The 13,142-nt window shown below is 46.3% G+C and overlaps 1 protein-coding gene across 6 annotated transcripts in view; it reads left to right on the top strand.

The window, feature by feature from the left end:
* The window catches only part of AHI1 (Abelson helper integration site 1), a 688,430-nt gene that overhangs the window by 225,463 nt on the left and 449,825 nt on the right, over positions 1-13,142 (top strand). For all 6 annotated transcript variants that reach the window (XM_063917381.1, XM_063917377.1, XM_063917376.1 and 3 more), the window contains one exon: positions 12,199-12,329. In XM_063917381.1, the coding sequence (XP_063773451.1) occupies positions 12,199-12,329 (131 nt within the window). The remainder of the gene's footprint in view (positions 1-12,198; positions 12,330-13,142) is intronic.

Raw genomic sequence — 13,142 nt, 5'->3', positions numbered from 1 at the left:
GAGGAGCAGTCACGCAAGGCGAAAGCTTCCAAGGAAGGTGGTCAAGTCAAGAAACTAAACTTCACATAAACATTCTGGAATTGAGAGCTGTGTACAACAGTCTTCATCAGGCGGCACACCTTCTTCAAGGTCGTCCCATACAGATCCAGTCAGTCAATGTAACGGCAGTTGCTTACATAAACCGTCAAGGCAGAACAAAAAGCAGAGCGGCTATGGCAGAGGTGACAAAGATACTCCTCTGGGCAGAAAGACATGCAAAAGCTCTGTCAGCAATTTTCATTCCGAGAGTGGACAACTGGGAAGCAGACTTCCTCAGCAGACACGATCTCCATCCAGGAGAATGGGGCCTCCACCCAGAAGTCTTTGCAGAGGTGGCAAGTCGTTGGGGCGTTCCTCAAGTAGATATGATGGCATCACGCCTCAACAAGAAGCTTCAGAAATATTGTTCCAGGTCCAGAGACCCACAAGCAATAGCGATAGATGCACTTGTGACCCAGTGGGTGTTTCAGTCGGTGTATCTGTTCCCTCCACTTCCACTTATTCCAAAAGTTCTCAAGATCATCAGAAGAACAAGAGTTCGAGCAATACTCATTGCTCCAGATTGGCCAAGGAGGGCTTGGTATCCAGATCTTCAGGAGTTATTACTGGAAGATCCTCGGCCTCTACCTCTTTGCGAGGACCTGCTTCAGCAGGGGCCGTTAGTTTATCTGGACTTACCGCGGCTGCGTTTGACGGCATGGCTGTTGAGCGCCAGATCCTAGCCCGTAAGGGTATTCCCAATGAAGTCATTCCCACACTTATTCTGGCCAGGAAAGGGGTAACATCCAAACATTACCATCGGATTTTGGAGAAAATATGTATCTTGGTGTGAATCCAAGAAGTCTCCTGCGGTGGAGTTTCAATTAGGATGACTTCTCCTATTTCTACAGGCGGGTGTGGATGCTGAATTGAGATTAGGATCTATCAAGGTTCAGATTTCGGCCTTGTCAGTTTTCTTTCAGAAACAATTGGCTTCTCTTCCTGAGGTCCAGACCTTCGTGAAAGGTGTTCTGCGCATCCAACCTCCCTTTGTGCCTCCTGCGGCACCATGGGATCTTAATGCAGTGTTGCAGTTCCTTAAATCAGACTGGTGTGAGCCTCTACCAGAGGTAGCGTTGAAGTTTTTCACTTGGAAAGTGGTCATGCTGTTGGCATTGGCCTCAGGCAGACGAGTGTCTGAGTTAGGAGCTCTGTTACACAAGAGTCCTTACTTAATATATCATGAAGATAGGGCTGAACTGAGAACACGTCAGCACTTTCTTCCGAAGGTTGTGTCTTCTTTTCATATCAACCAACCAGTGGTGGTGCCAGTGGCTTCTGACACCTCAGCCGTCTCAAAATCCTTGGATGTCGTCAGAGCGTTGAGGATTTATGTTGCAAGAACGGCTAGGATAAGGAAAACAGAATCTTTGTTTATCCTCTATGACCCCAATAAGATTGGGGGTCCTGCTTCTAAACAGACTATTGCGCGCTGGATCAGAGGTACCATTCAGCACGCTTATTCCACGGCAGGATTGCTGTTACCGACTTCGGTAAAAGCCCACTCTACTAGGAAAGTGGGTTCGTCCTGGGCGGCTGCCCGGGGTGTCTCAGCTTTGCAAATCTGCCGAGCTGCTACTTGGTCAGGTACAAACACGTTTGCTAAGTTTTATAAGTTTGACACCTTGGCTGCTGATGACCTAAAATTTGGTCAGTCAGTTCTGCAGGAACATTAGCACTTTCCCGCCCGTACAGGGAGCTTTGGTATATCCCCATGGTACTAAAATGGACCCCAGCATCCTCTAGGACATAAGAGAAAATAGGATTTTAATAACCTACCGGTAAATCCTTTTCTCGTAGTCCGTAGAGGATGCTGGGCGCCCGCCCAGTGCTCCATTTTTCCTGCTGATTACGTTTACATTTTTTTACACACATGTGTTTAGATGTTGACAGCTGTTGCTGTTACGTTATACATGCTGGTTGGCATGAGTTATGTTAAAGGCCATGTTAGCCGACATGTTTCTTGTGTATGGTGTGAGCTGGTGTGAATCTCGCCACAAGTTTATTAGTAAATCCTCTCTCGAATATGTACGTCTCCTCGTGCACAGTTCCTATACTGAGGTCTGGAGGAGGGGCATAGAGGGAGGAGCCAGTTCACACTGTTGAAAAGTCTTAAAGTGCCGAAGGGTCCTGCGGAACCGTCTATACCCCCATGGTACTAAAATGGACCCCAGCATCCTCTACGGACTACGGGAAAAGGATTTACCGGTAGGTTATTAAAATCCTATTTTTGAACAAACCTTTTACAGGTTGAGTATCCCATATCCAAATATTCTGAAATACGGAATATTCCGAAATACGGACTTTTTTGAGTGAGATAGTGAAACCTTTGTTTTCTGATGGCTCAATGTACGCAAACTTTGTTTAATACTCAAAGTTATTAAAAATATTGTATTCAATTACCTTCAGGCTGTGTGCATAAGGTGTATATGAAACATAAATGAATTGTGTGAATGTACACACACTTTGTTTAATGCATAAAGTTATAAAAAATATTGGCTAAAATTACCTTCAGGCTGTGTGTATGAGGTGTATATGTAACATAAATACATTGGGGTATATTTACTAAGGTCCCGATTTTGACCGAGATGCCGTTTTTTCTTCAAAGTGTCATCTCGGTAATTTACTAAGCAAAAAACACGGCAGTGATGAGGGCATTCGTAATATTTTGGAAGTCCTAGGAAAAAATCACGAATCAATACACCATCGGTCAAATACGCCTGCAATTTGGTAGAAATCGGGAATTTACTAAAAAGTGCAAATCACAAACACTGCCGACAATAGCCAAACACTGCCATGCAGAAATACAAATCGTAAAAAAGTGCTAAAAGAAAACAGACCTGCTTTTTTATCCCGTGTTTGGATAGGCATGCAGGGATCCATGAGATCCGTGCATGTTTATCAGTGGGAAGGGGATGGGAAAGTGTTAATTTATTGGAAAAAAATTGCGTGGGGTCCCCCCTCCTAAGCCAAACCAGCCTCGGGCTCTTTGAGCCGGTCCTGGTTGCAAAAATATGGGGAAAAAATTGACAGGGGTTCCCCCATATTTAAACAACCAGCACCGGGCTCTGCGCCTGGTCCTGGTTCCAAAAATACGGAGGACAAAAAGCGTAGGGGTCCCCCGTATTTTTGAAACCAGCACCGGGCTCCACTAGCTGGACAGATAATGCCACAGCCGGGGGTCACTTTTATACAGCGCCCTGCGGCCGTGGCATTAAATACCCAACTAGTCACCCCTGGCCGGGGTACCCTGGAGGAGTGGGAACCCCTTCAATCAAGGGGTCCCCCCCCTCCAGCCACCCAAGGGCCAGGGGTGAAGCCCGAGGCTGTCCCCCCCATCCAATGGGCTGCGGATGGGGGGCTGATAGCCTTTGTTGTAAGTTATGAATATTGTTTTTAGTAGCAGTACTACAAGTCCCAGCAAGCCTCCCCCTCAAGCTGGTACTTGGAGAACCACAAGTACCAGCATGCGGTGGAAAACCGGGCCCGCTGGTACCTGTAGTACTACTACTAAAAAAATACCCCAATAAAGACATAACACACACACCTTGAAAGTATAACTTTAATGCATACATACACACCTCCATATACACATACTTACCTTATGTTCACACGAGGGTCGGTCCTCTTCTCCATGTAGAATCCATGGTGTACCTGTTGAAAAAATTCTACTCACCAAATCCAGTGTAGAGGGTTCCTCGGGTAATCCATTTGTAATCCACGTACTTGTAAAAATAAAAAAACGGACACCCGACCACGAACTGAAAGGGGCCCCATGTTTTCACATGGGACCCCTTTCCCCGAATGCCAGAAACCCCCTCTGACTTAAGTCTAAGAGGGTTCCATCAGCCAATCAGGGAGCGCCACGTTGTGGCACCCTCCTGATCTGTGTGCTCCTGTACTGTCTGACAGGCGGCACACGGCAGTGTTACAATGTAGCGCCTATGCGCTCCATTATAACCAATGGTGGGAACTTTGTGGTCAGCGGTGAGGTTACTTTCGGTCACCCGCTGACCACAAAGTTCCCACCATTGGTTACAATGGAGCGCATAGGCGCTACATTGTAACACTGCCGTGTGCCGCCTGTCATACAGTACAGGAGCACACAGCCGATCAGGAGGGTGCCACAACGTGGCGCTCCCTGATTGGCTGATGGAACCCTCTTAGACTTAAGTCAGAGGGGGTTTCTGGCATTCGGGGAAAGGGGTCCCATGTGAAAACTTGGGGCCCCTTTCAGTTCGTGGTCGGGTGTCCGTTTTTTTATTTTTACAAGTACGTGGATTACAAATGGATTACCCGAGGAGCCCTCTACACTGGATTTGGTGAGTAGAATTTTTTCAACAGGTACACCATGGATTCTACATGGAGAAGAGGACCGACCCTCGTGTGAACATAAGGTAAGTATGTGTATATGGAGGTGTGTATGTATGCATTAAAGTTATACTGTCAATGTGTGTGTGTTATGTCTTTATTGGGGTATTTTTTTAGTAGTAGTACTACAGGTACCAGCGGGCCCGGTTTTCCGCCGCATGCTGGTACTTGTGGTTCTCCAAGTACCAGCTTGCGGGGGAGGCTTGCTGGGACTTGTAGTACTGCTACTAAAAACAATATTCATAACTTACAACAAAGGCTATCAGCCCCCCATCCGCAGCCCATTGGATGGGGGGGGACAGCCTCGGGCTTCACCCCTGGCCCTTGGGTGGCTGGAGGGGGGGACCCCTTGATTGAAGGGGTTCCCACTCCTCCAGGGTACCCCGGCCAAGGGTGACTAGTTGGGTATTTAATGCCACGGCCGCAGGGCGCTGTATAAAAGTGACCCCCGGCTGTGGCATTATCTGTCCAGCTAGTGGAGCCCGGTGCTGGTTTCAAAAATACGGGGGACCCCTACGCTTTTTGTCCCCCGTATTTTTGGAACCAGGACCAGGCGCAGAGCCCGGTGCTGGTTGCTTAAATATGGGGGAACCCCTGTCAATTTTTTCCCCATATTTTTGCAACCAGGACCGGCTCAAAGAGCCCGAGGCTGGTTTGGCTTAGGAGGGGGGACCCCACGCAATTTTTTTTTTAAGTTTAAACATTTATTATTTTTTTTACAAGGTGCACAATGAAGCCCAGCACGGATCTCTCAGATCCGGCCGAGATTCATTGTATTAAAGTCGGCAGTGTTTTACAAGTCACTCACGTAAAACACTGCCTAAAAAAACGAATGACATCGACATCGGAAAAACCGAAAATGCAGAATACGGCAGCTTAGTAAATTAGTCGTAATCAATTCAAAAAGTTGCATATTTACACTTTCGATGTCATTCGTGATTGAACTTTGACCTCAAACGGGAAAATACGATTCTTAGTAAATTTACCCCATTCTGTGCTTAGATTTAGGTCCCATCACCATGATATCTCATTATGGTATGCAATTATTCCGAAATACGGAAAAATCCGATATCCAAAATTCCTCTGGTCCCAAGCATTTTGGATAAGGGATACTCAACCTGTATATGTTCTTTGTAAAAATCTCCCCAGATGTACTATTTTAGCTGAATAAAATAGCTTAACAAGGAAATTAATCTAAAGTGTTGTGTTCTTAGAAAATACCAAAATCAATAGATACCCAAAATTAAGTTCTCAAGTGATACTTGTATGTGTATTATATGTAGAGTATTTCTAGAGTTATAGAGACTACTATTGTTGACTAATGTTGTAGCATGTAATATTTCATTGTAGGTTATTTATTTAAAGGTCGTCACAGCATTAAACTTACTGTACTAAAACCACAATAAATACCGGTATAGAAAGCGCATATATTTTTTAACAAATTTACTTGTCTGTCTTGCTCATACATAAATGCACACCCACTTTCCAATTCAGTTTCAGAGAAGGCCAATTTACTGCCCCACCCCCTGCACATGGGATGTCATGACAGATTATACTCAGACTGATGATATGTACCTAGCATAGGACTGGTGAAGTTTCCATGGTGCGACCGATGGTGGCATCTATGATGCACAAAGCATGAATGCAGCATCAGTAGACACTGAAAGTGGGCATTTCTGTACTTGCATATTTGGATGCACAAATGTTCACGAGGGAAGGGCATTGTAACGTCATTAGCATAAAGTCGCAGATGCATCAGCAGCAAAAGATGCAAGGAAGGCCGCAACTGCATCCAACTCAGAATCAGACCCTATGAGGAGGAATCCCATTAACAGACTCCACCGCCATAACAGACCTTGCCCCCCATTAGGGCTGCTTCCATAAATTTCCTGGGCTGGTTTTCCATCCCAATCTGCCCCTGCTTGTGCCTAACTCACAATGACTGCCTCCACTTACAGTTTTTATGTTTTCGCTGTAACAACTCAGAACAAGATTTCCTACACTTAATAACACTTCCAGACTTCTATAAATTATTAAATGAAAAAAAAAAAAAAAAAAAAAAGAATCACACATGTGGGCTGGAGATGAAAGATTTTATTTATTATTTTTTTCACTAACGCATAAAGTGTTGCTGCTGAGGAATGAAGAAACTGCATGGCACATCAAACCCAATGTACTTTTTAAGTGTACTGTAACTTCAGAACTGTATGCGCGTCCAGGATATGCTTCTGCTTATTACTGTGTATTGTTATCTGACTGTCCCTGATTTCCAGGGACAGCGCCAGATGCTATAGTTACTGAACCACACTGGAAAGGTCTATGTTTTCCATAGCTGACCGAATGGCATTATTCATCCACTGTATAGTCAATGCCATTTTCAATTCTGTTCTTATTATCTCTGCATAAAACAAATTATGAAATAGTTTTGTTTTAATTGCAATGAATGATAATATAAACAATCATGGTAATTGCAGGGTCAGACAGTACAGCACTTCACTTCACTTTGTTAATGTACTAAACAGAAGTTTCACTTTGATTTTCTGGTCATTGCTTCAATTGCCATATAAACATTTGTTTAGTATTTTGCACACTCTAATATACAGTATTTCTCTTACGTCCTAGAGGATGCTGGGGACTCCGTAAGGACCATGGGGTATAGACGGGCTCCGCAGGAGACATGGGCACCTAAAATAACTTTTCCTATGGGTGTGCACTGGCTCCTCCCTCTATGCCCCTCCTCCAGACCTCAGTTAGATTCTGTGCCCAGAGGAGAAGGGTACACTGCAGAGAGCTCTCCTGAGTTTTCTGTGGAAAAAGAATTTTGTTAGGTTTTTTATTTTCAGGGAGTCCTGTTGGCAACAGGCTCCCTGCATCGAGGGACTGAGGGGAGAAGCAGCAGACCTTCTTAACTGATAGGCTCTGCTTCTTAGGCTACTGGACACCATTAGCTCCAGAGGGAGTCGGAACACAGGTCTCACCCTGGGGTTCGTCCCGGAGCCGCGCCACCGTCCTCCTCACAGATGCCGGAAGATAGAAGCCGGGAAGACATCTCAGGCGGCAGAAGACTTCAGATCTTCATGAGGTAAGGCGCGCAGCGGTAAGCTGCGCGCCAATGCTCCCATACACAACACACAGCACTGATGGGTGCAGGGCGCGCGCCCTGGGCAGCAATAAACCTCATTTTTGGGCAACAAGGTGCTATTAGGCTGCAGAGGCAGCAAATAGATGATCCCCCGCCATTTTTGTGAAAATTGAAGAGGGACCGAAGCCCGCCGCTGGGGGGGGGCGGAGCTTGATCCCTCAGCACTAACCAGCGCCATTTTCTCCACAGAGCTGCGTGAGAAACGCTGGCTCCCCGGTCTCTCCCCTGCTGAACGCTTCAGAGGTTGGAAAAAGGAAGTGGGGGGCACATTGGCGCGCAGTGAGTGGGAAATTGGATATATATATATATATATATATATATATATATAATATAAAAGCGCTATCTGGTTTTTCCAGTGTCATTTGGGCGCTGGGTGTGTGCTGGCAACTCTCTCTCTATCTCTCCTAAAGGCCTGGTTGGGGTTTTGTCCCCTTATAGGTATATCCCTGTGTGTGTGGGGGGTCGGTACGTGCGTGTCGACATGTCTGAAGTGGAAGGCTTCTCCAAGGAGGAGGTAGAGCAGATGAGTGGTGTGTCCCCGTCGGTAGTGCCGACTCAGGAATGGATGGACATGTGGCATATGTTGAATGCAAGTGTGACATCTTTACATAAGAGGCTAGATAAGGCTGAATTCGGGGAGGCGTCAGGGGGTCAATCCTCGGATTGGACCGACTCACAGGGCCCGTCGGGGTCTCAAAAGCGTCCCTTGGCAAAAATTGTGGACACGTACTCTGATTCCAGTGTCGACTCTGATGAAGCTAAATTGCAACCTAAGGTGACAAAGAGCATTCAGTGTATGATTACAGCAATAAGAGATGTGTTGCATATTGCTGATGAACCCTCTGTTCCTGACACATGTTTAAGGGAAAGAAACAGATAATAAACTTTCCCCCATCTCATGAACTAAATGAGTTTTTTGAAAAAGCTTGGGAGACTCCGGATAAGATACCGCAGATTCCCAAAAGAATTAATATGGCATACCCCTTCCCTACACAGGACAGGGTACGTTGGGAATCCTCTCCCACTGTGGACAAGGCTTTAACGCGCCTGTCAAAGAAAGTGGCGCTACCGTCTCCAGACACAGCGGCCCTCAAGGATCCTGCAGATCGCAGGCAAGAGACTACTTTAAAGTCTATTTATTCACATACTGGAGCTTTGCTAAGACCGACAATTGCGTCGGCATGGGTATGTAGCGCAATTTCAGCCTGGACAGATAACCTGTCAGCTGACCTTGATACCATGGATAGAGATACTGTTTTGTTAATTCTAGCCCATATCAAAGACGCAGTCTTGTATATGAGAGACGCTCAAAGGGATATTGGATTACTGGCTTCCAGAGCCAATGCCATGGCTATTTCAGCGAGAAGATCCTTATGGACCCGCCAGTGGACGGGTGATGCGGATTCGAAAAAGCATATGGAGGTTCTACACTATAGGGGAGACGTGTTGTTTGGGGATGGGCTGGCGGACCTGGTTTCCACAGCTACCGCAGGTAAATCTAACTTTTTACTGTTTATTCCCCAACAGCAGAAGAAAACTCCAACATATCAGATTCAGTCCTTTCGGTCACAAAAGTCCAGAAGAGGTCGGGGATCCTCCTTCCTTGCCAGAGGTAAGGGTAGAGAGAAAAGAACACCTGCTTCGGCTGGTGCCCAGGAACAGAAGTCCTCCCCGGCTTCTACAAAACCCACTGCATGACGCTGGGGCTCCCCTGCGGGAGTCCGCACCGGTGGGGGCTCGTCTTCGACTCTTCAGCCAGGTCTGGGTCAGCTCAGACCTGAATCCTTGGGCGTTGGAAATAGTTTCCCAAGGCTACAAACTGGAATTCGAAGAGGTGCCCCCACGCCGATTTTTCAAGTCGGCCTTACCAGCTTCTACCCCAGACAGGGATGTAGTGTTAGCTGCAATTCAAACGCTGTGTCAACAGCAAGTAATTATCAGGGTTCCCTTGAACCAACAGGGAAGAGGGTACTATTCAACCCTCTTTGTGGTCCCGAAACCGGATGGTTTGGTCAGACCTATTTTGAATCTAAAATCCCTAAACCTGTACATGAAATGGTGGCAGCCTACGAGGCCATCCCCTTCGGCAGGTTCCATGCAAGGACGTTTCAATGGGACCTTCTGGACAAATGGTCTGGGTCCCATCTACATTTACATCGGAAAATAACACTGTCCCCCGGGACCAGGGTGTCTCTTCTATGGTGGCTGCAAAGTGCTCACCTTCTGGAGGGTCGCAGGTTCGGCATTCAGGACTGGATCCTGGTAACCACGGACGCGAGCCTCCGAGGATGGGGAGCAGTCACCCAAGGAAGAAATTTTCAGGGACTGTGGTCAGACCAGGAGTCCTGTCTACACATCAACGTGTTGGAGCTAAGAGCCATATACAACGGCCTTCGACAAGCGGTGAGTCTTCTTCGCAACCTACCGGTTCTGATTCAATCAGACAATGTCACAGCAGTGGCTCATGTGAACCGCCAAGGCGGGACAAGAAGCAGCGCCGCGATGGCGGAAGCAACCAGGATTCTTCGCTGGGCGGAAAATCACGTAAGCGCTCTGTCAGCTGTATTCATTCCGGGAGTGGACAACTGGGAAGCAGACTTCCTCAACAGACACGATCTCCATCCAGGAGAGTGGGGACATCATCAAGAAGTCTTTGCAGTGATAACGGGTCTTTGGGGAGTTCCTCAAATAGACATGATGGCATCACGCCTCAACAAGAAGCTTCGGAGGTATTGTGCCAGGTCCCGGGACCCTCAGGCAGTAGCAGTAGACGCCCTGGTAACGCCATGGATGTTTCAATCGTTCTACGTGTTTCCTCCTCTTCCTCTCATCACAAAGGTGTTGAGGATCATAAGGTGAAAAAGAGTACAGACAATACTCGTTGTTCCAGACTGGCCTCGAAGGGCCTGGTACTCAGATCTTCAGGAGATTCTCACAGGAGATCCCTGGCCTCTTCCTCTAAGGGAGGACCTGTTGCAGCAGGGTCCCTGCGTGTTCCAAGACTTACCACGGTTACGTTTGACGGCATGGCGGTTGAACGCCGGATCCTAGCTGAGAAGGGGATTCCAGAGGAGGTTATCCCTACTCTAATAAAGGCTTGAAAGGAGGTGACGGTAAAACATTATCACCGTATCTGGCGAAAATATGTGTCTTGGTGTGAAACCAAGAATGCCCCTACGGAAGATTTTCATTTGGGTCGTTTTCTCCACTTCCTACAGACAGGAGTGGATATGGAGCATAAAATTAGGCTCTGTTAAGGTACAGATTTCGGACCTCTCGATATTCTTTCAGAAGGAATTGGCTTCTCTTCCAGAAGTCCAGACTTTTGTAAAGGGAGTGCTACACATCCAGCCTCCTTTTGTGCCTCCAGTGGCACCATGGGACCTGAACGTGGTGTTGCAGTTCCTAAACTCACACTGGTTTGAACCACTTAACAAGGTTGAGTTTAAATTTCTTACCTGGAAGGTGGTCATGTTATTGGCCTTAGCATCTGCAAGGCGAGTGTCAGAATTGGTGGCCTTGTCTCACAAGAGCCCCTACTTTATTTTTCATGTTGATAGAGCGGAATTGAGGACACGCCCTCAATTTTTGCCTAAAGTGGTTTCTTCATTCCATTTGAACCAACCAATTGTGGTGCCTGTGGCTACGAGTGACTTGGAGGATTCCAGGTCCCTGGATGTAGTCAGGGCCTTGAGGATTTATGTAGCCAGGACGGCTAAAATTAGGAAAACAGAGGCTCTGTTTGTCCTGTATGCTGCCAACAAGATTGGCGCGCCTGCTTCGAAGCAGACTATTGCTCGCTGGATCTGTAACACGATTCAGCAGGCTCATTCAACGGCAGGATTGCCGGTACCACATTCGGTTAAGGCCCATTCCACTAGGAATGTGGGCTCTTCTTGGGCGGCTGCCCGGGGCGTCTCGGCATTACAGCTTTGCCGAGCAGCAACTTGGTCGGGGTCAAACACTTTTGCTAAATTCTACAAGTTTGATACCCTGGCTGATGAGGACCTAGCATTTGCTCAGTCGGTGCTGCAGAGTCATACGCACTCTCCCACTCGATTGGGAGCTTTGGTATAAACCCCATGGTCCTTGCGGAGTCCCCAGCATCCTCTAGGACGTAAGAGAAAATAAGATTTTAAACCTACCGGTAAATCTATTTCTCGTAGTCCGTAGAGGATGCTGGGCGCCCGTCCCAGTGCGGAAACTCTGCAAGACTTGTATATAGTTGTTGTTTACATAAGGGTTATGTTACAGTTGGAATCGGTCTTGGACCACTACTGTTGTTTGTTCATACTGTTAACTGGTTATGTATGTTCCGGGTTACATGGTATGATTGGTGTGGGCTGGTAGGAATCTTGCCCTTGGATTTATAAAATCCTGCCCTCGTATTGTCCATCTCCTCTGGGCACAGTTCTCTAACTGAGGTCTGGAGGAGGGGCATAGAGGGAGGAGCCAGTGCACACCCATAGGAAAAGTTCTTTTAGGTGCCCATGTCTACTGCGGAGCCCGTCTATACCCCATGGTCCTTACGGAGTCCCCAGCATCCTCTACGGACTAGGAGAAATAGATTTACCGGTAGGTTTAAAATCTTATTTTTTCCTTTATAGATTAGCTGCAAAAAAATATATTGGAGCCACGAATTACAGGGACAAACTCCACAGCTCTTTTACACCATGTGGAACATTTGTCATGGCAGGTAGTGAAGATGGGGTAGCATATGTTTGGAATGCTGAAACAGGTAAGACCTGCTATTGGTTTATTTGTATTTAGGTAAATAAATGCTAGAATATTTTCTAGCCTTACTCAAATAATGAAATCTGAAAATAATGAGCTTCGGAATTTTGTATTCCAGCCTAATTTTCTACACAACATCTATTTGTGTCGACCGCAGCCCCGTATTCCCACTAGGGTGGTGGATCCATGCCACCACCCGAGTGGGAGAATAACCTGTGGCAAGCAAAGCTCGCTACCAGGCCCGATGCGTGGGGGGGGGGCGGACTCACTGCGCTCTCTGCCGGTATGACGCTGTTGGGATAATGTCGATAATAATCGTATGTATTTCATTTTATTAAGGAGCTGTCACTTTCCATGTATGCCATATCTCTGCTACCATCTACTGAAACATGCTGCAAACTGTATTAAACAGCGTTCACATCAGTGTTACCTTATTCTATTCTACCTAATTACTTAATGTTTAGAGGTTATTCTTAGCAAATAAGGATTTTGTTAAGCGGATTCATATTGCCTTAGTCATAATAAAAATTGTGATTAAATTGGTCAAACTCTATAGTAAATAGTAATTTTTATTCCTAAATCAAGTGCATTGTGATTATTTTGAGTGGGTTAAAAGTGAAACTGGGGGTTTAAATAAATATCTTGCTACTTTGCCCATACATTTCAATGTCCCATTAATTTCAAAGGGCTTTTGTGTGCACTACATATAGGGAGCTCATTGAAATTAATTAGCTATTGAAATTAATAAACAAATAATAAAAAAAAGTCTATTCAGCACAGTGCCAAATAGCTCTTTTAGGTATCATGGGTTGGTGAT

Source organism: Pseudophryne corroboree, chromosome 4 (assembly GCF_028390025.1).
Source record: "Pseudophryne corroboree isolate aPseCor3 chromosome 4, aPseCor3.hap2, whole genome shotgun sequence".
Taxonomy (NCBI): Eukaryota; Metazoa; Chordata; class Amphibia; order Anura; family Myobatrachidae; genus Pseudophryne; species Pseudophryne corroboree.
The sequence above is the reverse complement of the archived record's forward strand: the minus strand, read 5'-3'. Positions and strand labels throughout refer to the sequence as shown.